At 34.9% G+C, this 27,781-nt stretch overlaps 6 protein-coding genes across 8 annotated transcripts; 3 read left to right on the forward strand and 3 right to left on the reverse strand.

Annotated features, from left to right (window-relative positions):
• The first annotated feature begins 11 nt into the window (after positions 1 to 11).
• LOC111413648 (NADPH:adrenodoxin oxidoreductase, mitochondrial) lies at positions 12 to 1,585 on the forward strand. The gene is made up of 4 exons (XM_023044685.2): positions 12 to 229; positions 293 to 449; positions 506 to 721; positions 772 to 1,585. The coding sequence occupies exons 1-4, from the start codon at positions 51 to 53 to the stop codon at positions 1,564 to 1,566; spliced, it is 1,347 nt and encodes a 448-aa protein (XP_022900453.2). The 5' UTR covers positions 12 to 50; the 3' UTR covers positions 1,567 to 1,585.
• Positions 1,586 to 2,552: 967 nt separating this feature from the next.
• On the reverse strand, positions 2,553 to 3,739 carry LOC111413630 (high affinity copper uptake protein 1-like). 2 transcript variants are annotated; one of them, XM_071199472.1, is made up of 4 exons: positions 3,325 to 3,739; positions 3,049 to 3,272; positions 2,910 to 2,995; positions 2,745 to 2,828 (listed from the first exon to the last, which is right to left on the reverse strand). In XM_071199472.1, exons 1-3 carry the CDS (start codon positions 3,576 to 3,578, stop codon positions 2,943 to 2,945), a joined length of 531 nt encoding a protein of 176 aa, XP_071055573.1. In that variant the 5' UTR covers positions 3,579 to 3,739; the 3' UTR covers positions 2,745 to 2,828; positions 2,910 to 2,942. The 2 variants fall into 2 exon arrangements, with proteins under 2 accessions (XP_022900435.1, XP_071055573.1); XM_023044667.2 differs by lacking the exon at positions 2,910 to 2,995 and having other exon boundaries at positions 2,553 to 2,828.
• Positions 3,740 to 3,759: 20 nt separating this feature from the next.
• LOC111413629 (SAPK-interacting protein 1) lies at positions 3,760 to 12,423 on the forward strand. Of its 2 annotated transcripts, none has more exons than XM_023044665.2 (4): positions 3,760 to 3,841; positions 3,925 to 4,462; positions 8,486 to 9,012; positions 12,136 to 12,423. In XM_023044665.2, exons 1-4 carry the CDS (start codon positions 3,769 to 3,771, stop codon positions 12,324 to 12,326), a joined length of 1,329 nt encoding a protein of 442 aa, XP_022900433.1. In that variant the 5' UTR covers positions 3,760 to 3,768; the 3' UTR covers positions 12,327 to 12,423. The 2 variants fall into 2 exon arrangements, with proteins under 2 accessions (XP_022900433.1, XP_022900434.1); XM_023044666.2 differs by having other exon boundaries at positions 3,761 to 3,841; positions 3,940 to 4,462.
• Positions 12,416 to 14,452, reverse strand: LOC111413631 (cytochrome b5). The gene is made up of 3 exons (XM_023044668.2): positions 14,171 to 14,452; positions 13,022 to 13,224; positions 12,416 to 12,967 (listed from the first exon to the last, which is right to left on the reverse strand). Exons 1-3 carry the CDS (start codon positions 14,276 to 14,278, stop codon positions 12,886 to 12,888), a joined length of 393 nt encoding a protein of 130 aa, XP_022900436.1. The 5' UTR covers positions 14,279 to 14,452; the 3' UTR covers positions 12,416 to 12,885.
• Positions 14,394 to 15,634, forward strand: LOC139431489 (cytochrome b5-like). The gene is made up of 3 exons (XM_071199353.1): positions 14,394 to 14,420; positions 15,121 to 15,323; positions 15,380 to 15,634. Exons 1-3 carry the CDS (start codon positions 14,394 to 14,396, stop codon positions 15,459 to 15,461), a joined length of 312 nt encoding a protein of 103 aa, XP_071055454.1. The 3' UTR covers positions 15,462 to 15,634.
• A 2,496-nt stretch (positions 15,635 to 18,130) lies between these two features.
• On the reverse strand, positions 18,131 to 19,984 carry LOC111413628 (aldehyde dehydrogenase 7 family member A1). Its single transcript, XM_023044663.2, has 3 exons — positions 19,753 to 19,984; positions 18,416 to 19,636; positions 18,131 to 18,363 (listed from the first exon to the last, which is right to left on the reverse strand). Exons 1-3 carry the CDS (start codon positions 19,930 to 19,932, stop codon positions 18,151 to 18,153), a joined length of 1,614 nt encoding a protein of 537 aa, XP_022900431.2. The 5' UTR covers positions 19,933 to 19,984; the 3' UTR covers positions 18,131 to 18,150.
• Between the last annotated feature and the right edge of the window lie 7,797 nt (positions 19,985 to 27,781).

Below are 27,781 nucleotides of genomic sequence, written 5' to 3' on the forward strand. Positions count from 1 at the left end.
TGAGGTTAGACTTTAATTTAACCTCTTTAACCAAATTAGTAACAATAAGAATGAATTCATTTTCACGCCTTTTTATCCGTAGTTTATCATCTTTAAGCGCACCCCCGAAAATTTGTATAGTAGGATCAGGCCCCGCTGGATTTTACGCAGCCCAACACCTCCTAAAACACACCCCGGAAGCAAAGATAGATGTATACGAAAAACTACCAGTTCCTTTTGGATTAGTTCGGTATTAATTAATTAATTAATATATATGTAACTCATTTGAAGTAATAGATTTATTTTTAATTAGCTTTGGAGTGGCCCCAGATCATCCTGAGGTTAAAAATGTAATTAATACATTCACAAAAACAGCCCAACATCCAAATGTAACATTCATTGGAAACGTTAAATTAGGGGTTGATGTTAAATTGAAGGAGTTACAAGAAGCTTATCATGTTGTGTTATTGGTAGAGTTAAATAAAATTGTTTATTTATTAATTTTGATTTATTTTTTGTTTTGAAGGCTTATGGGGCTGATAAAAATAGGAAATTAAACGTCCCAGGGGAAGAATTAAGCAATGTTATCCCTGCCCGAAGGATTGTGGGGTGGTATAACGGAATTCCAGAAGATAAAGATTTAAAAATTGACCTTAAAAAGTCAACTGTGGTCATTTTTGGGCAAGGAAATGTTGCAATCGATGTTGCAAGGATTTTATTGACCCCAATTGATGTTTTAAAGGTTTAATTTGATCCTAATAATAAATTTTAATAAAAAAAAATGCGTTTTAGAGAACTGATATGACTCAACATGCAATTGAAGCTCTTTCGGAGTCTCAAATTAATGAGATTTATTTAATTGGAAGAAGAGGTCCTTTACAAGCTGCTTTTACAATAAAAGAATTACGCGAGATTTTAAAACTACCTAATTGTAAAACAACTTGGAATCTTGATGATTTTGTTGGAGTAAAAGATGTAATTTGTAATTTAGCGCGCCCAAGGAGACGATTAACTGAATTGATGCTTAAATCTCTCTCAGAATCGGATTTAAATCAAAAAAATAAAGTTTTTAAACCCATTTTTTTTCGCTCCCCGCTTAAAATTAATAAAAACAACGTAGTTTTAGGTGTTAATAAGCTAATAAATAACCGCGCTGTTTTAACTGACACAAAAGAAATCATTAATTGTGATTTAATCATAACTAGTATTGGGTATAAGAGTGATCAAGTCGATTCGGACATTCCGTTTGATGAAGAAAATGGGGTTGCTAAAAATATTGATGGGAAAATTAACGAGGGGCTTTTCACGACGGGTTGGTTAGGAACTGGGCCAAGCGGGGTTATTTTAACGACGATGAGTAATTCTTTCGGTGTGGCGGAACGAATCAGTTCTGAAATAAATTCGACGAGGTTAAAAAATAAAGCGGGATCTGATTATATCTTGGGATTGCTGAAAATGCGTAATGTTAAGGTCATTTTTTGGGAGGATTGGGTTAAAATCGATCGGTACGAGCAAGATGAGGGGAAAAAATTGGGGAAACCCCGAGAAAAAGTTGTTGATTTTAATAAAATACTTGAAATAATTTAAATAAAGTTTTATAATTTTTTATTATCCCTTTTGGTCCCTAAAATTTATGTTGACGAATTAGTGGGAATGAAATGTTTTTTTAATGTGGAATTTGAATTATAGTTCGTTTTTTTTCTATAATACTTGTCAATGTAAATTTTTTAGGGTTTCTGTTGGTATTATCTAGGACCCTTATAAAATTAATGTTGTTTTCCTGATTTTTAGTAACATTTTCAATAACTAAATAGTTGAGGTTAAAATACTAATCAATTTTTAGATAAATACGATTTTAACGAAGTACATATTTAAAGTAGGTAATAAATCTTTATTTACTAAGGTGATATGTTTAATTATGTTAATTGTCTTTATTAATTTCAGCCACCTGGCCGTCTTCAGAAGACCTGTCAGATATTATAAACGCACGTGAACATGTTAAATTTCAAAAACTAAACATTTAATCGTGGTGTAATTTTTGTTTGAAGTACATATTTATTGTAAAAGCGTTTTTTATGCACCTTTTCTTTTTGAATAACGAAAGCTCAAACGTCAGTGTGACATATCTATTTCAAAACATGATAAAACAAAACTCCCTGTTAATTTTGCCAACTTTACAACAATTTGACAGGTATTATAGAAAAAAAATGAACTATAGATGAGTAGCGGAAACGGATGTAACTGGAACTTAATCGTTTTGTGCATCGTGAACTGTGATTTTTATTATTTAACCGGCCGTGAAAATATTTAAAATCAATTTTGAATACTGATTTCAATTTCAAAAAGATTAATTATGTTAGAAGAGTCGAACCACTGAGGTTCGGCGCAATTTTATTTAAAAATTCAAAAACCGATTATAATAATAAAAATAGTCTGTCTAATAATTACAGTACTTGCATTCAATAAAGAACTCCTCTTTTCAAATTTGAGGCTTTTTTCATATGAAACGAATTTAAAGAAAGTTATTTAAACTGCTGTCAATGCGTGTATTGTTGGTTGCCTATATAAAGGAGTAAAATATATAAATGTTTATTTACGTCATAAAATGATAACAATATTATTAATCTGTCTTAAAAAATATTCTTTTCATTATTTATAAGGTAGCACCCTCGAACGATTTTTAAAATAGAAATTATGTATAACAATTTTTTCGAACCTTAATGTGATGTAAAACTAATAGTAAAATATTAAATATCAATCATATTCTCTGCTTTGGTGACAAGAAAGTCCTTCACTGGACGTCGATTGTAAAGCTGGAGTTGATTCACCATCTCTATCCTCTGCTGTACCTTAACAAATGGATTAATTAATTACTAAACATTTAAAAATATGATTGTATTTATAACATAGGAGTTATAGGAGATAGTTACCATGATTATCAAAAAAAGGAAGTGGTTTAAGGATTAATAACGAGTAAATGTAGGATTTTTCTTAGCTCGTCTAAGTGCTTCTTCATCTAATAACAAGAAATTAGGGAAAGTAGGAAAAAGATGATTAAGATTAATGTACCTGGGTTGTCACAATCTTTCATACAAAAAGATGATCTAATCATTTGGCAATTTTGTAAATTAATCTTCATAAATTTTTGTCCAAAAATAAAATATCCTAATCCACTACCCAAAATAACAGAAATAAAAATCCATCCATTGTACAACATAACAGTTAACATCATTAAATATCCCAAATTAAATGTAAAAATCCACAGCATTATATCAATTAAAGGTAAGCTAATCCTAAAATTAAATGTTTTTAATGTTAATTCATTAATACAACCAACAAACTTACTTCTCAATGGTAGAAATCTCTCGATCGTTTAAAAGCTGTGTATTTTCTGGTGGACAAATATTCCTGATTTGTTGGGTACGATAATATAATTGTCTCGAACGATGCTGAGCTTGTAACAATTTCAAGTATTCAAAAAAAATTGCAAGGCCTGCACAAAAAAAGCAAGTTGCTACAAGTCCCCCAACGGTGTTTACTTTTAATCCATAGATCATAAAATCTCCAAACTCATGGCCCCACCATATCCACATATGCATCTTGACAACTGTTTTAAAACTAAATGCTTAAACTTATAAAAAGGACGTTAAGAATTCCATTTATTTTTACGTCAAACTATTTTTTATGTTATTTTTGGCATTTTATATATTAAGGTTATCTATCTGTCAGTATTCGTCGATAAGGTTATGTTTATTGTTGTAACCGATTTTTCGGCTATTATTAATAATTATGGCGTTATATGATAACAAATACTGGTTATTATCGCATATTAGAAATTCATTTATATCAACTGATGATACAGGTATGAACATTTAAATAATTTTTTTAATCAAAATTTGAGGTTAAGTCACCACATTATTTAAAATTATTAAAATAAATTAATAGGAATGTGTGAATTAGTAATGGTAGGTGAAGATCTTCCAAAAAAATTATTGGAATCTCGAGGTTACACAGACCCAGATAACTCCAGCGATGAAGACGACGAAGTCGAGCATGAATCCTACGATCTACAATTTGATACTCAATTTAGCCGTTTGCGTTCGGACGTAACAGTTCGGATGGAAAAAATGGCGCTAGCTAAGAAACGAGCTGCTAAAATAAAGCAGGTTAAATGGGATTCAAACCCCCCAGAACTAGACAATACCGATGTGATAGATCTGTTTAGCAAAAAAGAAATTAAAAATGTTTCACCACAAAAATCTTTATTAACAATACAAGTTCTGAATTCATCAAATTTACCTCGAAACCCATTCACTGAGTATGCTAAATTCGACGGTAGTGCTCAAATTGGTATTCCAACAAGACGGTTTAAAATTTTTTTGACAATGTTACCTGAAGAACAACGAAATTATCCTATGGTTGTTTGTTGTATTGCAGCTGCAAAAATTTCTGAGTTTATTGGGTTGATTTTGTTGAAATGCAGGTATTTACATTTAATGAGTTATATTTTTTGTATTGTTTTTAATATACAGGGTGTATCTGAATGACTGCAAAAAACTTCAAGGGGTGATTCTTTAGTGAATTTCAAGGGTACTTTGATATATGAACCATGGGCGACTTCGGCTCCCCTAAGGAGCTACACCCCTCCAAAAATGGCGGAAAATTTAGGTTTAATTTGTTTTTCTCAAAAACCATAAACGCTAGGAAAATGAAATTTGGGGAATATATTTAGCTCATAATAGGGCATGTTTTGACCCTAGTTGTACTTTCAACCTACCCTTCTAAACTACTAAACGTAACCACCCCCTTCACATTTTTGCTAATATTTTTTTTATGCAGATGATAAATACATTAAAAAAATTTTATCTAGGTAGATGAAAGTATCCTAAAACTTTTTTGTCTCTCTAAAATTTTTCCAAAAACGACTAATTTTTGAGAAAAAAAATAATAAAGCAAACACTGCACGTTAAACATTGGGATTGTCGATCAAAAGTTGGAATGAATTTTTAATGAAAAAATCTTAGTAGGCTTTGGAAAGTTTGTCAGAAATATTTTTTGTATATGTCAGTGTTTTTCTTACTATTATTATTGTTTTTCAAATAAAGTTCTATCGCATTTACGCTCGTTCACTCGACGTTTCACAATTTTAAATAAAACAATAATAATAGTAAGAAAACCACTGATATTTAAACGTCAAAACTATTTCTGATAAAGATTGCAAAGCCTACTAAGAATTTTTCATTACAAATTCATTCCAACTTTCGATTAACAACCCTACAGCTTAACAGTTAGTGTTTGCTTAATTAATTTTTTTCTCAGAAACTATTAACTTTTCGAAGAACATCAGAGAGGCAAAAAAGTTTTAGAATATTTTCATCTATCTAAATAAAATATTTCCAATGTATTTATCATCTTCATAAGAAAAATCTAGACCAAAATTGAACGGGGATGGTTATGTTTAGTAACTTAGAAGAATAGGTTGAAAGTACAAATAGGGTCAAAACGTGCCCTATTATGAGTTAAACATATTCCCCAAATTTCATTTTCCTAGCGTTTATGGTTTTTGAGAAAAAAAAGTTAAACCAAAATTTTCCGCCATTTTTGGAGGGGTGTAGCTCCTTAGGGGAGCCGAACTCGCCCATGGTTCATATATCAAAGTACCCTTAAAATTCACTAAAGAATCACCCCTTGAAGTTTGTTGCAGTCATTCAGATACACCCTGTATACAGGGGTTGTACAAAAAGTATGCAATAATGGCCATTTTACAGCCTAAACTTCAACTTATATTAAAAAAAGTTTTAAATAAAAGTTACTTGAAACTACTTTCCGCATATCTTGGCGTAAAAATAAAATAAAAATCTTGACTGCAGTCTGAGTTACGACATGGTTAAAATGATTTGACGTAGCGACAACCAAATTATGACGTCATTATGGAATAGACAACTTAAGCCTTGACGTCACAGGGATGGGCGAAAATGCGCGAACTGTGTTGCTAACGAAAAATCCCCACATGCAATTTTTCAATAGACTGCCTAAGTCTGACGTCACAGAGATGGTCGGAGCTTATACTGACTCCAAACAATTTCGTTGCTAACTGTGTTGCTAACGAAAAATCCCCATATGCAATTTTTCAATAGACTGTCTAAGTCTGACGTCACAGAGATGGGCGGAGCTTATACGGACAATTTCGTTGCTAACCACAGTTGCTAACGATAAATCGCCAAAAAATATCATTTGAAATGTCATCACTTAGTTTATTTTATTTTAACACTAATGAAAAATCGCATATGGTGATTTACCGTTAGCAACGAAGATATTTGGAGTCGGTATAAGCTCCGCCCATCCCTGTGACGTCAAGGCTTAGGTTGTCTATTCCATAATGATGCCATAATTTGGTTGTCGCTACGTCAAACCTTTTTAAATAAAAGTTTCAATATCTCGAAAACTATGCAGTTTAAAGCATTAAAACCTTATGGCATTTTGCAACACCTTGTCAAAAGGAATCCAAAAACCTTAAAATATACAGGGTGTTCCATTTAAAAAACATCAATGCCGTCATCATTTTTATTTTATTTCTACGCCAAGATATACGGAAAATAGTGTCAAGTAACTTTTATTTGAAACTTTCTTTGATATAACTTGAAGTTTAGGCTGTAGAACCATTATTCCATACTTTTTGTACACGCTGTATATACCTCCAGATCCTCTACTCTCCTTCTCCCTTTCCATACATTCGCCTCCTCGCCCTCATCACCTCCCTCATCCATCTTTCGCCCTCGCCCCCCTCTCCCAAAATCTGCTTCCTGTCCATTGCCTCCTCCCTTAGCTCACTACACCCTCTAAAGCCGGGTTTATACAGACGATTTAACTGTAAATTTAAATTTAAAAATTTAGCTGTAAGAGTTAAATGTATTGAAACCCCATGTATCGTTTATACAAAGCTGTAAGATTTAGCTGTAAACATAAAGTTGGTCAACTTTTCTAAATTTACAGCGTCACACATGCGCAAGACAACCTCAATCAGCTGTAACCAATGATCGGCCGGTGTAAATAGCGCGTTCTAACCTAACCTCATCTGTTGTTTATTTCTGTGCCAACAAAATGAGTGAATTCGATGAAAAATTAATTAAAATTGTTAAGAACTACGGATATATTTACGATAAAAAATGTTCTGAACATAAATATAAGATATTGGTAGAAAATGACAACACAAAAACCAGTAATATTTTGTTTCTTGAGGTTGCGATTCTGTAAATCTTAAATTCTGTATAAATCAATTTTTTTCTTAAAGCTAAATAAAATCCTTAAATCTAAATCTTTAAATTTAAATTTACAGCTAAATTCTGTATAAACCCGGCATAAGCATGTGTTCCAGCGTCTTCCAATCCTCTCCACATAGCCTACACCACCTCTCCACATCGTCCGCCCAATACCTATTCCCTCTCTCCTCATTGCCACAGCGACAAATATTTTGGCAGTTCCTCTGTCACTATCTCCCCATACCTTTCATTGCATCTCCCTTCTCGTATCTGTGATCTTCTTTCCTGCCTCTGCATATCTATGTTCCTATCTCTCAGTGCTCTGCACTCTCCGCTCTTCTGTTTTCGATCCCAGTTAGTGAGTATCTCACTCTTCTATAATATTCTTCCCTGTCTCTTTATCCATAGATCAGCCTACTCTCCTTAATTTCCCTCCAGCACTCTCTCAGGATCCTGCAATGCAGCCTTGCTTCTATCATTTCCTCATACTTCACTGCTCTATGTGTACTCTTTCACTTGCTCTATCTCTCTTCTCTGCCACCTCCATTCGTCCTTCTTTCTTCTCCCCCCTTTGCAAAACTTCATTATCTTATTATTATTAACTCTTCTCACACTTTAACCTTGGCCATCGTCTTCACTCTCCCTATCAGTTGTTCTGTGATACCTCTCCTCCTCATTTCCTCCCGCAACTTCTCTCTATCCACGTTATCGAATGCAGCCTTCAGGTCAATAAACAATCAATGTATACATTGTCAATTGCCCCTTTTCCCTTCCTGAATCCCGCCTGCCCATCCGGCAGCAATTCCTCCTTCTCCATTTCCTCTTCCAACCTCCCCAGCAGTATCTTTGCATAAATTTTGAGAGTTGTGTCCAACAGGGTGATCCCTCTATAATTGAACACTGCCTCCATTTCTTCCAGTGTTATCTTTTCTCTTCTTTCCACCCCTCACTCTCCCTCTCCCAGTCTTCTCTCTTCCACACCTCCCAACAATCCCATGAAGTAGGTCCTCCGTTCAGTCATTTGTATATCTCTGCTGACTTCCTCATCCTCTTTAACTATCTCAATACCTCATTATCCTCTTTCAACTCCTTAATCTTCTCAGCCTCTCTTTACTTCAGCTCCCTCTTCTTTTTCTTGCATTCTTCTTTGTATTTTCTCCTGGCCTCTATATATCTATCTATCTCTACCTCCCTTCTCTGCCAATCTACCCTAATTAATGAGTTGTATTAAAAAAATCTTTTTTTAGTACAATTCATGGTCACATCCAATTAAAATCACCGAGTCATTACGGTTTGTATTTAACAGAAGAAGATGGTGAAATTGAAGCGTTTCCTTGTTTAGACGCAAAAGAATCGGTCGCAAAATACTCATTCACCCATTTAAGTTTGGTAAAAAAGGCTAAAGAAGAACGAAACGAAGATGAGGAATCGGTACAAGCCGAAGATTTGCCGGTTATTGAGGTGCGGGATTCGCCGCTACAAGAATCTGTTGGAATGAAATTAATGGAAGTGCACGATACCGCTATGGAATCTCAATTGTATAAATCATTTCAAGTTTATATACTCAGCAAAGTTAGACCGAAAGTTGAAATTCATTTGGGAATTAGCGGGGAAAAAATCGAAATTGACCCGGTTCAACAAAAAAATTCCAAATTTCCTTTTGTACGCCAAAAAGCTGTTAGTTATCATATGGATTCGATTGCTTGTTGTGATATTGTCGATGCTAAATCAAATCGGGCAGTTTTTAGGATTGTTTATTCAGCTATTGATCCAGGTAAAAATTACTAAAACTTTGATTAATTTATACAGGTTTGTTAGAACTTTTTTAGGTTCCACTATTCGTACAGTTTTGAAATGTTTTTATTACACCTTTTAACCCCTTCACGCCCAGTGACGCCAACGGTGGCGTTCTAGTAATTTATTTATTATTGGGACACAAACAGGGAGGATATCCCCAGTGAAGCATCCTCATAAAAACAAAGCACTTAACTACATACCAAGCAAAAAAACGAGAAAAAAAAAATAACAATAATTATAACATTAACTATGAAAATAATAATAACAGCATTGATAGTTGCTAATTTAATGCTTGTAAAATTGGTAAACTGTCTACTTATTCTGATAACAAACCCTAGGTTACGCAGGGCTTTCGCCACCATGACTTCGATGTGAAGGTGATATCTCAATTTGGCATCAAGTATAATGCCAAGATCCTTCACTCTGTCAGTAGAGATAATAGGTCTACCATTAAAGTTGTAATTAAAATTAATAGGATAGCGTTTCCATGTAAACGTTATTTTTTGGCATTTGTCATAGTTCAAATAAAGTTTGTTAACGCGACAGTAATCATGTAGACGATCAAGGTCCTCCTGGAGCCTTAGGCAGTCATGACTAGAGCTGACTCTAGTAAATATTTTATTATCATCCGCATAGAGCAGGAATTTGGAAAATTTAAAGCAAGAAGAAATGTCGTTTATGTAAATTAGAAATAATGTGGACCCAAGGTGACTTCCCTGAGGCACACCAGATGAGATGGGTTTGTAGTCCGACAAAAAGCTACCCATCCTAACTGCCTGACTTCTGTCAGAAAGATATAACATTATCCAGCGCACAATGCCGGCAGGAATGTTAAAGGAGGACAGCTTTTGTATAAGAATTCCATGGTCAATCTTGTCGAAGGCTTTAGAGAAATCGGTATAAATTGCGTCAACCTGTGAGTTCTCATTTAAGGTAGAATGAATAAAATTAACATAAGACACTAAGTTAGACTCAACCGATCGGCCAGACAAGAATCCATGTTGTTCAGTAATGAGAGAGTGAGCAATAGAGTGGTTAAAGTAATCGCAAACAATTTTTTCAAAAACCTTGGGAATAGACGAGATAATAGAAATTGGACGGTAATTAGATACCAACTGTCTATTCCGTGATTTAAATATTGGAACGACAAAAGCTGTCTTCCACGCGCGCGGAAAAGTACCTTCGAGTAAGGATTTTGAAAAAATAAGAAAAAGTGGGGTCGACAGTTCGGCAGCAAACTCCCTCAAAAAGGAAGATGGAATACCATCCGGACCAGAGCCAGAGGGCTTGTCAAGATGGGTCAAAACATTGAGGACTGCGTTAGCAGAGAACCAAGGTGAAACACCCTGGCCACCGAAGACCATTGAGCGGTCAATACTACCATCTACGAAAACCGAGGCGAAATACTCTGCAAATGCACAAGAGATATCAGGACCTGAGGTCACCATTGACCCATCAACAGAAAACATAGCGGCTGGCAAGCCAGACACTTCCCCTTTCCTGGACTTAACAAAGGACCAAATTCCTTTGGGAACCCCCGCCTGAATCGAGTTTAAGTAATCTCTATAATCAGCCGCAATAAGCCTCTTAGACCTGGAGCGCAAGATAGAGAAAGCCAAGTAATCACTATTATGGCGAGTAGATTTCCATTTTTTATGGTAAAGTAGCTTTTCTTTAATGACACGAATAGTTGAACGTTTGTACCAGTAAGGAAAACGTTGCTTAGGCAGAAAGCGCTTAGGAACGTCTCTGTTAATTACATAATTAACGCGGTCATAGAAAACTTCAACCATGCTCTCCACGCCCATCCCAGCAAAAACAGTCTGCCAATCGATACTATTTAAGAAACACTTGATAGCTCCGGAATTCGCGTTCTTAAAAAGAAAGCGAACATTCGGACCATCACTCAGACAAATGAACATGCCCGATAATAAGAATTCAAACGGTGGATGGTGGCAGTCAGGATCCACAAGTGGATCGTTGCAGAGGTGTATGCTTTCGACTCGACCGTTAGCGCATAGAACAAGATCAAGAATTCTATTATTAATATTCGATACATTATTAAATTGACTAAAATTACAATATGAATAAATGTTAAGAAAATCAATCGCGCGACGTTCAATACATCATCTTCAGACATAGACCAAGAGATAGTTGGCATGTTGAAATCACCTATAATAACAATCATATAGATTTTTAAGGCTGGAAAGTTCTCAAGTTAAGGCTCAAGTTAGTGTTGCAGAGATTATTTTCAATTTAATTCTGGGCGTGAAGGGGTTTTAAGTTTTTTTTTGCAAATTTCACCATGCTCTTTAAAACCCCATTTCCCAGCCAACGTTCATTCAAAAGCTCTAAATTGGCACGATTATTGGTCAGATGCTGTCAAATAGATTGTCATTTATTGTATCAAAGTATCTTATAGTTATACAATTTTGACACATTTTCAACAACACATTTGCCAATGGGTGTAAGTCATTGAACATCATGGCAGATTATTCCAAAGATATTTGAAATTTAATTTGTTTTGAATGCGAATGTAATTATCTTTTGGACAGAGAGGTTTTACTGTAATACTTTGATTATATATAATATGGATTGAGCCAACGAGAGAGATAGCTTGCGCAAGGTGATCGAACCGAGATAGACATAGAAGCGTACTGACATATAATGGGCGTGCGTTAATTTATAAGATAAACAACTATCAATTAGAAGTAACATTTATAATACTTACAGGTGATGTGAAACTGTATTATCGCGAACTTTGCACACGAAACAATACATTTTTAAACATAACGGTGTGACTGGCTGTGACACAACAAAACGTCAAATGGAAGAGGTTTGACACTTTTGTGCGCATGCGCCCGTCTGTTTAGTACCGTTTTATGTCTATCTTTCTTACACTTTCACATTATCGCTTTCCATCTGCGTCTATTCACCTTGGGCGACATTTTTGTTAGTAGATATATTCAGTTAGCTCAATCCATATTATACATAATCAAAGGTTTGCTCTGAAAATATATTTTTATACTACTATATTGCATTTTAAGTAAAATTCACTATAAATTCGGCACCGTATTGATTAATTTATTTTTTGTTGCAGCAAATTCTGGATCTTTTGGTCAAACAATGAATTTTAAACATTACGATTTCGAATCAGATCTTAATACAGCTAAAGCGATCGCTCAAAAAATTAATCAGATTTTAGAAATTCGATCAAGCGTTTCTAGAAAAGAATATAATGAATTAAGGGAAAGAAAATTGAAAATAAAACGTTTTAGCTTAAATAAATGACTAAGATCGAAATTAGGAAAATATTTGTCACTATTAGCTTGCAATATTAATTGTTTTGTATACCTAACTCAGAAATAAATAAGGAGATCTTACTTTTTTTATATTCTTTTATTATCAGCACATCTTCGTCCATTTAGGACACATAAAAATGCAATAACAAACGTAAATAGCCCCCAAAACATAAAACTTTATATACCTACATTGTTTTTTGCGCTATAAATCCCCAGTAATTAAACCTTATCAATAATAAATTAAAGATTATGCAAAAGAAAAGGATTTCTTACATCAATTTTTTTTTAACACAATTATAAAAAGCAGAAAAAGAATAATTTGTTGCATACCACTTTTTCGAAATGGTCCCACATCGATAAATTTATTTTAATAATAAATCTATTATTATTTATGTAGTCTTATTTGTTTTAATGGAATTACATTGTTAAAAAATTATCATTTTAAGGACTATTTCAATGTTCTTTTTGTGTTAATCTTTTCTTAAACAAAAATTACACATTTAATTAATTTAAAATAGAATGATGATCATTGACACTATGTTTTCTTCCTAATGTGATTGGAAATAGAAACGATAAAATACAGTGGCCAAGACTCCAAGTGCGACCGGGAGAATCCAAGCTTTTAATCCACTACAAAAAAAATTATTAAATAATTGATGATGATTAAAATTTTAGATAAATTACGATTGATTTTTATTCGAATTATCGTCCGGAGACGTCCATGTAGTTTTCTTTTCTTTAACTGCTGTTCTATCGGCTTCAACCAACATCCCAATTTTATACTTTAACATTAATTCTCTGGCATCGCTTGAATGACCAACATCTTCAAACGCTTCGCTTGCATCTTTTCCAGCTTGTTCTAACAAAACTTCTTCGCCACCAGGATGCTAAACGAAAATTTAATTTTTATTAATCGAATTTATTGAGGTTAGAATTAAATGTAGTGATTTTTATATTTTATGTTGGTAATAAATATGAAGCGAAATTCACTCTTTATTTACTTAGGTTTAGAGGTTATATGTCAAAATTAAAATTTAATTTTTAAAGAAAATTAATTAATATATCGTATATATAAGATAAAACTAAGAAAAATCTACATAAAATGTATATTTAAGAAAAATGTTAAGGTAAGTCTATAAAGTTGATAAAGTTTTTATTTTTTTTAAGGTTATATAACAATTTTTAATGAAATTGAAGATGTCCTTAAAATGATTTCCCAATCATTAATTTCGCAAGGCTAAACGAGTTTATAAACTTAAAACAACACTTAACTGATTAACAACTTTTTTACCAAATCATCCCAACAAATATGTTATTTTATTCTTTTTTTTATAATGATTATTCCAAGAACACGCAAAGGCACATACAATTAACGAAAATAACGTGTTATTTTTAGTATTTACATTGCACAATCATAACTTGATATTTATCTATGTGACTCCACGTCATAAATCATGAAGTTTTCAAAGAGAAACAAAAATTGAAGAATATCTTTTTTAACATTTAAATATTTACAATGCTGATATATATATAGTGTCAATAGTTCAAGAAAGCTTTTCATTTTATAAATGGAATGATTTGCATTACTTTTTTGAGGGCAAAGTATTTTTAAACAATAATGAGTTGTACATCAAGAATGATTAAAAATAGAATTTTAAGAATTATGGATTATTAATGAAATAATAATTACAGTTTATAACATTCTTGAAATAAGTCAACTTAAGTATTTTAGATTATAACTTGAATCTGATAAGAAAATCTAAAAATAATTGTTAAGAAATCGGTCGAAAAATTGAAACCACGTGTATTAATTTTAATTTACTGAATAATTACCTCATTTAAGAACGGTGTGGCATCATAAACGTTGTTATGAATAATGAGCCAAGTAGATTGATTATTGTTGTGTGATTTAACCTCTTCTCTTGTGTATTCTTTAACCATTGTATCGAGTACTTTGTTTTTGTTACTTATTCAACGACGTCTCGCACTTTAGTGAAGTTTTCAGTTTTCAATTAAAGCGACTCCTGTCTAATATCTACACCTCGAATGTGAAACGATGACCTTGAACAATGTACCCAGAGCGGTGACAAGCATTTAAGAATCCGCGGCCATTTTCTATAAAACTAACGTAATTGGTTCCCCACCATATTCTTTATATTCTAGAAATTCTACGTGATAATTAACGGGAATTGATGAATTAATTATTAATCATTTTTCGACTTACAAAATTGGTTAGAAAATGAATGTGACGTTTAATTTGATATAATTTTTTTGGGTCGGTCATTTTAATAATTTACCAGTCACAGAGATGATTTTGCACATATTTATCGACGATGAAAATTCCGAATTAAATATAGATAAAGAAAGTAATGATTAAAGGCTTAAGAATATTTGAAGTTTCTTGTTGAATTATCTGTCAAATCAAGTTAAAATTGTTACCAACCTAATATTTTCTAACCACAAAATTATTGTATTACCAACCTAAATACTGATTGATATAAAATACAATCTATATAAATAAGTGATGTATTAAAATTAAAAATTTATATATTTTAATGAATTCGATAAATTTCCCAAATCTGCCAATAATTCAAAATGATATTTTAAAAGCAAAGACAAATTTTAAAAATCGTCTATGACGTAATACGAATTTAAAATGCGCAACCTAAGTAAATAAAGAGTGAATTTCGCTTCATATTTATAACCAACATAAAATATAAAAATCACTACATTTAATTCTAACCTCAATAAATTCGATTAATAAAAATTAAATTTTCGTTTAGCATCCTGGTGGCGAAGAAGTTTTGTTAGAACAAGCTGGAAAAGATGCAAGCGAAGCGTTTGAAGATGTTGGTCATTCAAGCGATGCCAGAGAATTAATGTTAAAGTATAAAATTGGGATGTTGGTTGAAGCCGATAGAACAGCAGTTAAAGAAAAGAAAACTACATGGACGTCTCCGGACGATAATTCGAATAAAAATCAATCGTAATTTATCTAAAATTTTAATCATTATTAATTATATTTAATAAATTTTTTTGTAGTGGATTAAAAGCTTGGATTCTCCCGGTTGCACTTGGAGTCTTGGCCACTGTATTTTATCGTTTCTATTTCCAATCACATTAGGAAGAAAACATAGTGTCAATGATCATCATTATATTTTAAATTAATTAAATATGTAATTTTTGTTTAAGAAGAGATTAACACAAAAAGAACATTGAAATAGTCCTTAAAATGATAATTTTTTGACAATGTAATTCCATTAAAACAAATAAGACTACATAAATAATAATAGATTTATTATTAAAATAAATTTATCGATGTGGGACCATTTCGAAAAAGTGAAAAAATTCCGAATTAAATATAGATAAAGAAAGTAATGATTAAAGGCTTAAGAATATTTGAAGTTTCTTGTTGAATTATCTGTCAAATCAGGTTAAAATTGTTACAACCTAATATTTTCTAACTACAAAATTATTGTATTACCAACCTAAATACTGATTGATATAAAATACAATCTATATAAATAAGTGATGTATTAAAATTAAAAATTTATATATTTTAATGAATTCGATAAATTTCCCAAATCTGTCAATAATTCAAAATGATATTTTAAAAGCAAAGACAAATTTTAAAAATCGTCTATGACGTAATACGAATTTAAAATGCGCATTTAAATTATTAGTTATTTAGGTATAAACTTTTTATTAATGTATGTGTTTTGTTGTTACGTAATAAACTAAATAATATATTAAAAAATTGCAAATTAAACACACAGATTTAGAGGAGATGACATTCCACTAGATTGGGGGAAGTCCCAAATAATCCCCATATACAAGAAAGGCAATAGCGGGAATTACAGATGGTTAAGTATAACATCATCACTTGGAAGGGGCTGTTACTAGAGGCTGTCCGCAAGGGGGAGTACTTTCTTCACTTTTGTGGAATCTCACCCTCGATAGCCTCATGAAACGCCTAAATCTAGCCGGTTTTAAAACCGTTGGCTACGCAGATGACCTGACAATCCTCATAAGAGGCAAGTACGCTAATGTACTCCTCGACAGGATGCAGGAAGCACTCAATCTAATTGAGAACTGGTGTAATAAACAATGCCTTTCCGTCAATCCCAAAAAGACAGAGATGGTTCTTTTTACACGCAAGCGCAACATTGGCAATCCTAGACTGCCAACGCTCGCTAAAATTCCACTTAAACTGTCTACAGAAGTCAAGTACTTGGGCTTAATAATAGACAGTAAGCTAACGTGGAAATCCCACCTAGACAATAGAGTTAATAAAGCTTGTGTCGCCTTCGGCCAGTGCCGGAGGGTTGTCGGGAGGACTTGGGGTCTGTCTCCCAAGATAGCCCTGTGGATCTACACCGCCGTTGTTCGACCAATGCTAACTTACGGTGCGGTGGTATGGTGGACTAGAACTTCTAAGTCTACCGCCACCACTGCGCTTAATAGAATACAGAGACTCGCGTGTCTGTATGTTACAGGTGCGCTGCGATCAACCCCCACAGCGGCCATGGAAATCATGTTAAATTTACCACCACTCAACCTACATATCCAGGAAGTGGCGTTGGTAACCATGAAACGACTACAATCAGTAGGAACTATGAAGGATGAGCAGCAGTTCACTCTGGAGGGAAGCAGTGCTAGACACACCCCTACTCGAGTGTAAGACTGATCACAGACCAGCAAAATATGTTTTCTCAAGGAAGTACCTCACCCACGTCAGTCCCACAGTTGTAGATGTACATAGAACCTTAAAGATCTACACTGATGGTTCAAAAGGACGAAATGGTGCAGGCGCGGGGGTATTCTCTCACGATCCAGCACCACCGTCATACAAGCGGAACTAACTGCTATTAAACTTGCTGCTGACTGCATTGTTGAATCCAACAAGCGGGGTTTTAAACGGGTGGGACCGTACCCCGGGCTGTCATCTCGTTAAGGAATTGTTAAAATATCCTTCAGCCGCAACAGCCCAGTTTTTCGTAGGGCTCGGTAAAAGTGCCCTTCGCACTGCCACAGGTCTCCTCACGGGACACTGTAAAGTAAATAAGCACCTTCAAAACATGAAGCTTGCTGACTCTCCTCTCTGTCGAGCCTGTGAACAGGATGACGAGACGGTTAAACACATCTTGTGTGATTGTCCCTCTCTGACCGACCTCAGATTGAGGACCTTCGGGGAGGAATGGCCAACCACAGATGACATCAGGAATGCATCTCTAAGAGCTGTCCTAGCCTTTGGTAAATCCTTAGGCTGGTTGATGTGACCAGAGCGTGTAATGGGAGGATGCACAAGGGGCCCAATGGGGCCTAAGTGTGGCGTGCGGTTTTGCATGCACTCCCCAATCCATACATAGATACATCACTTGGAAGGTTATATGGAAGAGTCCTGAAAACTACGATAAAAAGGGAAATTAAGGAGGAAGCTGTCAAAAGGAAGGTAAATACATATTGCAAATATAGATCTATTTTATTATTATTTATCTATTAAAATATTTTTAGGACCGTTATATAACCATGTCCAAGACAAAGACACAACTTAAAGACTGCTAGCAGCAAAGATGATGTTCATAACTATGTTGAACTGAGTTGAAAATGAGGATATAAGAAGAAGAGTGACCGCACAAAACTCAATAATAGACACTGCAAATGAAAAGCAACTAAAATCCCATTTAAGGTTTGGAACTGGGTGCCAGCAGAAGGAAACAAAATAGGTAGGCCTAGGAAGAAATGGATCCAAGACATCAATGAAATCATTTTGAATTAATTGAAATCACAGAATACAGTGCGATTTTTATTAATTATTCAAATTTAATTCCTTGTGCAAGTGGTAAATCTTTCGAATGATTAATGGTAATGGTTGATCGTCTCATATATTGTTTCCAAGCATCACTTCCAGATTCTCTTCCACCTCCGGTATGTTTCTCCCCACCGAAAGCGCCCCCAATTTCCGCGCCGGATGTTGGAATGTTCACGTTAACTATTCCACAATCAGAACCTTTAGGACCAATCCACTACAAAAGAAAAAGATCGAAAATAAAAAATATTTAAGGTTTTTTTATTTACCTTGAAAATATTTCCAATACTTTGAGTGAAAATACTTGATGATAAACCTTGTGGGACCTCATTGTTCCATTTAATAGCCTCTTCGACACTTTCGCTTTCAAGAACGTAAACAATGGGAGCAAAACACTCGTTGTGTACCAAAGGATTATCGTGTTTTAAACCGGTTACGATGGTTGGTTCGACAAAAAATCCGGGCCTATCAAGAATTTTCCCTCCAAATTCGATTTTTCCACCTTGCTTTTTGATTTCTTCAATTGTATTTTTATAATTATTTAAAGATATTTCACTGTGTAAGGGACCAATTAAAGTGTTTTCTTCGAGAGCGTCTCCAACGCGATTTATGACTTGCTCGTAAGCTTTTTTAAGTTTGCCTAAAACTTCCCCATAAACTTTTTTATGTAAAATTAATCTTCTGGTAGTTGTACATCTTTGTCCCGCCGTTCCAACACACGCAAAAAGAGTTGCTTGAACCACCATTTGTAAATCTGCATCATCAGCAACGATTAAGGCATTGTTTCCGCCTAACTCTAAGAGGTGTTTTCCGAAACGTTTTTGAACTTCAACTCCAACCAAGTTTCCTATTTTCGTACTTCCGGTGAATGATAGTAATTTAATTCTATTATCGGCTGCCATGGCTTTTCCGATATCACTGCCTCCAGAACATAATGTAGCAACAGCTCCTGGTAAATTATTTTTTGTTAGGACGTCGGAAACTATTTTTGTCGTTGCGATGGAAACTAATGGAGTCGTTTCGGACCCTTTCCATAAAACAGCATCGCCACAAACCATAGCTATAGCACTGTTCCATCCATAAACAGCAATTGGAAAATTGAAAGCGGAAATCACCCCAACTACACCAAGCGGATTCCATTGTTCAAGAAGAACATGTCCGGGTCTCTCCGATGGAAAAATACTTCCAGACATTGATCTGGATAAACCAACCGCGTAATCGCAGATATCTACGTATTCTTGTACCTCCCCGATTCCTTCTGGGAGAATTTTTCCCATTTCCAAAGAGACTAATTTACCCAAAGGTACTAATTTATCTCTTAGGGCATCCCCGATTTGTCGGACGATTTCTCCACGTCTAGGTGCAGGAAGATCAGCCCATATTTCCCAAGCTTTCGATGCGGATTGAATGCATTCTTCGTAATCTTTAGTTGACGCTGTTTTAACTTCAGCTATAATTTTTCCATTACTCGGACAAATTGATTTAGTAATCTAAAAGGTTTTATAAATTAAAATGTGTAATGTTGGTTGCGTGGTTATAAAAATTATTATTCCATATTTTTCTCATTTTTATTATTCAAAGATATTAAATATTAACAATTACTTACTGATCCATTTCCTTTCCAAGATCCATCATAAACTCCGAAATTCGTACTTTGTAAACCTAAATCTTTTAAGAACCGATAATTTGGATCGTCCACTAAGTAAGACATTGCACGTGATAAGATAACCCTGCTTGATACTGCAACCAACTTTATGTTCGTGTATTTCAGACAGAGTGCAGACATCACGAACACTTCCAACTTACTGAAATAAATTTTCTTGGAAGAATACTGGTTGACCTATCGAAGATGTTTACCACAAAACTTATCTTTATTTAAGTAATCTTTATCGCTTTATTGCAAAGAGGTCACGTTTACAAAATAGGAGGAGATTAAGAAAAGTTAACACATTGAATGCAACTTAATTTATCCAATATAACATTTTAAAGTGAATTTAATCTAGTTTGACTGCGCAATAAGTAATTTTTTGGATATTATGATCTTAGTAGTTGTGATTTTTTGATTTTAATAACAAGAATTAAAATAATCAAGTAATAATTGAGATATCAGGATGAAAGAAGAAGCATTTTAAAGGAAATTTAATCTATACTCTGTTTTTAAACCAGGAGGAGTATTTTAAATTTGTAACCAGATTGACCTTGCACGTGATTGGTTGAATGCGAGGAAGGTTCACACACAGGCAATTTTGAATTTTGATTTTGAATTTGAAGATAATTCGACAGTTTCGTGTCATTATTGTATATTTTGTGTTCTTAAACCCTTTTTTATTATATTTTGAAATAAATACACTCATAACTTCAATGTTAATTTGTATGTATAGTGGTATTCCGATCGTGAAGATATTAAACCTGTTTGATTTTTGTATCTTGTGGTCAGTCGTGAGCAGAGCAGGAGGACAGTAAATTGTTAAATTATGGCTGCTCATATTTTAAGAATGAACGATGCAGACACCACTAAATTTCTGGAACTATATCAAAATGAGCCAGTTTTGTGGGATCCGACCAGGGAGGACTATAAAAAACGAGAGTCTCGTGCAGCTGCAGCAAGAAGAATTGCAAATGCAATGGAAATCGATGGTTTTACAGAAATCCATGTAATAATGAAATTTAAAAATTTACGTAGCTTCTATTTGCAAGAAATAAAAAAGATTAGGCAGAGTATGAAGTTCGGGTGTTGTTCTGATGAAGTTTATACTACCAAAGTGAGATGGTTCAAAATAATGGATTCTTTTCTCAAGCCGTACGTAAAAGCAAGAGAAACCCAATCAAACTTGGTAAGTGTTTATTTTAATTTATAAGTAAAAAAAAGATATATATATATGTATATATTACTAAATCTAGCCAGTATATCATTTCCTTACACATTTTGAGAATGTAATGTGGTACTTTTTTTACTCCTCAACAATTTGCCATTGCCAAGGAACTGCTCCCTCATGGTTGAAGTAGTTGCAATATTCATCTCTTTTTACCAATGCTGATCTGTTCGGGTGTCTATCATGTGTCGCAGTAATGTCTATAAGACCAGAACTGCTTATTTGCCGCCAAGTTCCCGGAATTACATTGTAGTTTTCGTCTTCAGAATCAATTAGGTTAGCTGGCACATAACAGTTACCAGTTTTTCGAAGCCAGTTATGTATTGAGCAGCAGGTTTTTACAATTTTATCAACTTTTTGTAAATCTACGGCAATTCTAAATTTTGATGCTAGTATACCAAATGCATTTTCAGAAATACGTCTTGCTCTGGACAGCCTATAATTGAAAATACGTTCAGCTCTGGATAATTTTCGTTTACTATGTTTACTATGTATGGTTTGAGTAGAGATGTTGTTAAAGGAAATGCATCATCAGCAACAATAACTGCATTTGGAGGTATATTCAGTATGTTTGCCTCCATAGCTTCATTGAGGCTACAGTTTCGCCACACACCCCCATCTGATGCCCTGCCTTTAGCTCCTATATCCATATATGTGAAACAATAATTATGATCAACTAAGGCAAGCAAAATTATTGTAACAAACCGCATTTTGGGATTCGAAAGCGATTAAAAAAAATAATAAAACGCAATACAGGCAGAACTTTGTAATTTAATTACGAAGTTGCGTCTTGAGAACCGAGGGTCCAGACTAAATACTACGTAGGCGGTTCTGGCAGGAATGTGCCGAGGTGGCAGTTAGAGTAGATGGAGCAGGGAAGAAATGAAGAAAAAATCGGGGAGTCGGTTACGGGATTGGAACAGAAAAGCATCGGGCGAAACCGGGAAATTAAAGTTTTTGTTGTGTTTTTAAATTCGAGTCGTGCGATTTGAACTTATAGCAATTTAGTTATAAAATTCGTTGAATTGGATTCTCTTTCTTCGATGAATATTTTACTTTAACAAACGGGTAAGCGTTATTAAAATCTTAAACTTCCGATTTCTCATTGAACCTGCTAACCACCTCGGCAAATTCCGTAATGATGTTGTTGAATAGCTTATGTCATGTAATTTTTACTTTTTAAAATCTTTGTCAGTTGTTTTTTTTTATATATAATATAATACGTTCTTGTTCAAAAATAAAGCAAACTTATTCTTTAGCAGTGAAATTTCGTTTTCTTTCAATCTATTTTTATTCTTAATTTCAAATTACTGCCGTTTGCTTTCAAGTGAACGAATGCAGTGTGCCAAACCCTAACTCAGTCATTGCTAGCTATCAAGAAAACGGTAGTGCGTGGACAGTTGGGTACGCGAGCCGCTCCGTGGACCTAGCTAGGAAACCCACTACGGGAAACGAGAAGTTCTCGAGAGCTAGTTTGTGACAAACTGGTGTCAGGTGTGGGGTTGGCACAATTTGATGTAAAAGTAGAAATAAAATCTAATTGTAATTTTTTTATTTTGTTTTTGTTACTATTTCGTGTTTCAAAATTTAAAGATTTCGAGTTAATTTTCTTTAATGTTTTGTCATTCATTCTTTTGTTTGTACGTATAAAGTAATAAATTTTGTCGTGCAGGGGTTAGTAGGTGAATATTTTGTGACTATCATTAAAAATAATAAAAATCTTAATCACTATGAACGCCGATGATAACGTAGCAGAAATTCCGGCCGAAGCTGAAGGTTCTATTCTAACAACACCAATGATGGTTACACCGATTTCTTTAGGAATGTTAGCAGGAACGGTAGAATCTTTTTCAGGTCGAGAAAATGTTAAACTGTATTTTGAAAGGTTAGAGCAACGTGCGATCTTAGATAATTGGAATGAAACACAAATGCTTCATATTGTTAGGTATCGATTGAGTGGAGAGGCTTATAAATTTTATAAGGCGGAAACAAACTTACAGAGTAATCAGGTCACATATGTAGAATTACGGGAAAAATTAATTAAAAAGTTTACCCCGCGAAAATTACCGGGAGAAGCACTAGGGAAATTAATGCGCGCGTTCCAAAAACACGATGAATCCGTGTCGTCTTACGTAACCAGTATAAAGTCTATCGCGAATGAGATTATCGAGGAGGACAAAGCGAAAGTAACAGCAGCAGAATTACCGGGAGTTATTATAAAAATTAATGAATTAGCACTAAGTCAATTTAAAGTGGGAATGAAACGTGAATTAAGTCAAATGGTAGGAACGTTACTTATGCGTGAAACGGATTTAACTCTAGATAAAGCGGAAGAGATCGCATCATTTGAAGAATTAAATCAGGCTACAAACCGAAATCGTCCAAATCGAATTAATATAGGAGCGGTGGATACGACTACTAGATTATGTTACAGATGCGGAAAGTCAGGTCATTTTGCGAAATTTTGTAATGCACAGACAACCGTGTTTAATTGTTATAATTGCGGAAAACCCGGTCATATTAGTAAACGATGTAGGTTACCTTCAAATAAAATGCAACCGAACTACGACCAAAGGCGTGACCTCCCACGCCGTGTTAGTTTTCAAGAGGGTCATTCATCCGATAAGGTAAACAACCGCGACCGAAGAAATGTTTATTACCAACAGCGAGATTATCAAAACGAACCGCGACGTAATGTAAACGATAACAATTATACGGATCGACAATCGCCCCCGCGGGTTACTAGATCACCGCAAATTCCCGCGAATAACAGGTACAATGAGACGAACTCTTTAAACGCATATCGTCCTGCGGTGAATACCCGAACCGCAGGAGACTCGAATTAAAGGGTTACGATAGGTCAATAAAGCCTGTCGAAAATTATGACCCAACTGTAAATAAGATTATACCGCATATGAGACTCATTTTTGAAACACCTTTTTCTATTAAATTGTTCAATAAAAACAAACCAATAACGATGTTAGTAGACACCGGTTCTCCTGTTACGATAATTAAACATTCTTGTGTAATTTCGGAAGCAATTAAACCTATGTCGGGAGATTTTAGTATTTCGGGGATAACGGGACACGGAATTGACATGCTAGGTACGACTGAGTTAAATTTTTCATTGGGGAATGAATCGAATTTAGGAGATTTCTCGTGCTATGTATGTTTGGACAATTTGCCTTTAACCACAGATGGAGTATTGGGACGCGATTTTATGGAATTTCACAATGTAATTATTGATTTTAGTAAAGGTAGCCTAAATGTAGGAGGTATCGATGTTAGATTTTCAAGTATCATGAACGTCAATTTGGGGTCGCAGCGTATTGTGTCTACAGATTCCCTTGAATGTAGAGAATCCACCACATCAGGTTTGGGTGTAGGTCAGGTAGATAATTTGGAACTCGCGAATGATTATGTATCAGAATTATCAACGGAAATAAATTTAATCGAACCGCAAGTAACGAGGACGGAGTATCTAATAAAGAAACGTGAAGTCGAAGAAAAGTACGTAACCGAGGAGACGAATCAACGAACGAGGTTTATGCCACTCGAGGTAAATGTTTTGGTAGAAGAGTTTGGGGAGTTAAGTTCAGATAGCAACGATGACTATGAAACCGGGTATCGCCGAATGATCGATGTAAATGTGGACAGGGATTGTCACGATAGAAGAATAGAAGAAGAAGAAAAAAAAATAGAGAAATTAAAGACTAAAGAAAGTCAAAGGGAGAGCCGAGAAGGCGAAATTCAAGAAGACCCCAGCGGAAGTAGTGGATTAGTGACGCAGAAGTCACGAATTGTTGCAGAAAATAATGAGTTAAGGGAATGCGAAAATGAAGAAGAAATTAAGAATGAAACTGATATGAAAGATACGGAAGAAAACGAAATAAACAATGATAAAAACTGTCAATGTAATCCTGTTATCACCGTTGAAGAAGATATCGTTGAACCGTTTACAGAGAAGGTGTTAGCGGTTGACGTGCGTAATAATAATAAAAAGAACGACATTGTAATTGAATCAAGTAAAACGCCCTTTCATCCAAATATATTAATAGGAAGATGTGCTGTTCCAAGAGGGGAAAAACCACGAGTATTGGTTGCAAACATAGGAGAAGAATCAATAACGATTCCAAAGCATACAGAGATAGCTAGAGCGTATAGTTGTATAATACCGAATAAGAAGGTTAATCCAGAAGTAAAAAGCGAGATGGTTGCAATGATAAGAGAAAACGAAGAGACATCAACATTTTTGGAATCGATCTCATTGGCCCATCTATCAGAAACAGACAAAGAGAAAGTTGAAAAATTGTTATTAGATTATCGAGATATTTTCGACAATGGTGACGAAAGTTTTACGAAAACTCACAAGGTCAAACATCAAATTATTACTGAGAATGTACCACCAATTAGTAAACGTCCATATAGAGTACCAGTTCATCAACGAGAGTTCTTACAGGAAGAAATAGATAAGCTGTTAAAGAAAAATATTATTAAACCGTCTCATTCACCCTGGTCGGCGCCGGTTGTAATCGTTAACCGGCAGATGTCAGACGGATCGATAAAACCCCGAGTATGTATAGATTACCGAGGACTCAACGCGGTAACTAAGAAAGATGTGTACCCTTTGCCGAATCTGCAAGAGACAGTAGATGTGTTAGGGAAGACTAATCGGTTTAGCGTGTTTGATGTAGCGTCGGCGTACCATCAAATAGAAGTGGAGAAGAATGACCGAGAAAAAACAGCTTTCTCCACGCCGTTCGGGCACTATGAGAGCAACCGAATGATGTTTGGGCTAGTAAATGCCCCCGCGACGTTTCAGCGCTTCATGAATTTTACATTTTCGGGATTATTAGGTACTCATTGCCTCGTCTATTTAGATGATATAATAATTTTCAATGGAACGGGTGTCGACGATCATGTGAACAAACTACAAACTATTTTTGATAGAATCCGAGATGCAGGACTAAAACTTAAGATGGAGAAAAGCCAGATCGCGGTCCCAAAGGTGTCTTATCTTGGTCACATAATATCTGCCCAAGGCGTTCAACCGGATCCGGGAAAAATCAACTCGATACAGAATTTCCCCGTTCCAAAAAACGTTAGGAATTGTAGAGAATTTTTAGGGCTGGTGGGATGGTATAGGAAATTTATACCGGACTTTACTCGATTAGCGGCCCCAATTACGAAGTTAACGCGCAAAGATGTCGCGTTTAAATTCGAAAAAGAGCAATTGGAAGCGGTGGAAAGCTTAAAGGCCGCGATAACATCAGAATCGGTATTAATTTTCCCAGATTTCAATGAGCCTTTCATCTTGGCTACAGACGCGAGTAACACAGGATTAGGTGCTATACTTAGCCAGGTGAGAGAGGGAAATGAACGCCCTGTGGCTTTCGCTAGTAGAGGACTAAAGAAGGCTGAGCTAAACTATTCGACTACCGAAAAAGAGTGTCTTGCTGTCATATTTGGGATAAAGCAATTTCGGTGCTACTTATATGGACGCCGTTTCACTATCATAACAGACCACAGACCATTGAAATGGTTGATGAATATCAAAGACCCGAGCTCGAGACTAGCACGATGGGCTTTAATGCTAATGGAGTATGACTTCGAGATTATCCACAGACCGGGCCGAAAGCATGGAAACGTGGATGCTCTCAGCCGAAACAGTATAGTTTCCCTAATCCGAAAGGATCAGAAAGATAAGTTATGCATTAATGAAGTAGAGGGAAATTTGTTTGATGCTCCCCAAGGTTGGGTATTAGCTCATTGCGTTTCGGCTGATTTTGCGATGGGAGCTGGTATTGCAAAGGAATTTAAAAAGCGATTTGGCTCCGTTGAAAAATTAAGATCCGAGGAGAAAGGAGTTGGTGACATAGTACCGCAAATAGCGGAGAAACGAAAAATATACCATTTAATTACAAAGGACGAATACTACCATAAACCAACGTACCACATGTTGAGACAGTGTCTAGAAACGTTACGGGAGGAAATGAATAAATCTGGGGAGAGATATTTGGCAATACCCAGAATAGGATGTGGTCTCGATAAACTAAAGTGGAGCCTAGTTAAAGAAGAATTAAGAGAATGTTTTGAGGGAACGAATACCATGATAATGGTATATAAATTACCTTTCGTTAAAAACAAAACACTATGTAAAATACAGGAAAATATAGCAACGCCAGTTTGGGATAAAAATGTTATTTTGAAAGAACAAGATAAGGACGAGTTTTGCATTGAAATACGGGATTCGCTTTCATCAAACAAAGATCTTAGGGATAGTTATTTCATAGATAATGATAAGCTCTTATTTAAAACTGATGAGTTAGGAAAAGAAGTACTAGTGTTGCCGAAATCATTTGTGCAGAAGGCTTTGCATGATTACCACGATTTACCATTTGCAGGTCATGGCGGTCAAGCGAAAACATTAGCTTTACTTAAGGATAGGGTATTTTGGCCGTCTATGACACGTGATGTTAAAAAGTATTGTTCGAATTGTGAGTCATGCAACAGACGTAAAACTTCCCCCCATATGTCTAGAGCACCCTTGCAAAAATTTACAACTGTTCGAAAGCCATTCGAAAGAAGTTCAATGGACATAGTGGGTCCGTTACCAACAACATACAAAGGAAACAAGTATATACTTACGTTCCAGGACTATTTCACCAAATATTTAGAGGCAGTAGCCTTACCTGATCAGAAGGCTGATACTGTGGCTCGAGCTTTTGTAACGCAAATAGTAAGTCGCCACGGTACTCCTCT

Source organism: Onthophagus taurus, chromosome 10 (assembly GCF_036711975.1).
Source record: "Onthophagus taurus isolate NC chromosome 10, IU_Otau_3.0, whole genome shotgun sequence".
NCBI lineage: Eukaryota > Metazoa > Arthropoda > Insecta > Coleoptera > Scarabaeidae > Onthophagus > Onthophagus taurus.

Coding starts and splice junctions, on each gene's coding strand:
- LOC111413628 (XM_023044663.2), bottom strand. CDS start 19,932: ATGTCTGCACTCTGTCTGAAATACACGAACATAAAGTTGGTTGCAGTA. Junction 19,637..19,752: donor CTTGGAAAGGAAATGGATCA/GTAAGTAATTGT, acceptor AAAACCTTTTAG/ATTACTAAATCAATTTGTCC. Junction 18,364..18,415: donor GTATTGGAAATATTTTCAAG/GTAAATAAAAAA, acceptor TTTCTTTTGTAG/TGGATTGGTCCTAAAGGTTC.
- LOC111413630 (XM_023044667.2), bottom strand. CDS start 3,578: ATGCATATGTGGATATGGTGGGGCCATGAGTTTGGAGATTTTATGATC. Junction 3,273..3,324: donor GAGATTTCTACCATTGAGAA/GTAAGTTTGTTG, acceptor ATTTAATTTTAG/GATTAGCTTACCTTTAATTG. Junction 2,829..3,048: donor GAAAGATTGTGACAACCCAG/GTACATTAATCT, acceptor CCATTTGTTAAG/GTACAGCAGAGGATAGAGAT.
- LOC139431489 (XM_071199353.1), top strand. CDS start 14,394: ATGACCTTGAACAATGTACCCAGAGCG. Junction 14,421..15,120: donor TGAACAATGTACCCAGAGCG/GTGACAAGCATT, acceptor ATTTTCGTTTAG/CATCCTGGTGGCGAAGAAGT. Junction 15,324..15,379: donor AATTCGAATAAAAATCAATC/GTAATTTATCTA, acceptor ATTTTTTTGTAG/TGGATTAAAAGCTTGGATTC.
- LOC111413648 (XM_023044685.2), top strand. CDS start 51: ATGAATTCATTTTCACGCCTTTTTATCCGTAGTTTATCATCTTTAAGC. Junction 230..292: donor GTTCCTTTTGGATTAGTTCG/GTATTAATTAAT, acceptor ATTTTTAATTAG/CTTTGGAGTGGCCCCAGATC. Junction 722..771: donor CCCCAATTGATGTTTTAAAG/GTTTAATTTGAT, acceptor AATGCGTTTTAG/AGAACTGATATGACTCAACA.
- LOC111413629 (XM_023044665.2), top strand. CDS start 3,769: ATGGCGTTATATGATAACAAATACTGGTTATTATCGCATATTAGAAAT. Junction 3,842..3,924: donor TATATCAACTGATGATACAG/GTATGAACATTT, acceptor ATAAATTAATAG/GAATGTGTGAATTAGTAATG. Junction 4,463..8,485: donor TTGATTTTGTTGAAATGCAG/GTATTTACATTT, acceptor ATCTTTTTTTAG/TACAATTCATGGTCACATCC.
- LOC111413631 (XM_023044668.2), bottom strand. CDS start 14,278: ATGGTTAAAGAATACACAAGAGAAGAGGTTAAATCACACAACAATAAT. Junction 13,225..14,170: donor CCACACCGTTCTTAAATGAG/GTAATTATTCAG, acceptor ATTTTCGTTTAG/CATCCTGGTGGCGAAGAAGT. Junction 12,968..13,021: donor AATTCGAATAAAAATCAATC/GTAATTTATCTA, acceptor TTTTTTTTGTAG/TGGATTAAAAGCTTGGATTC.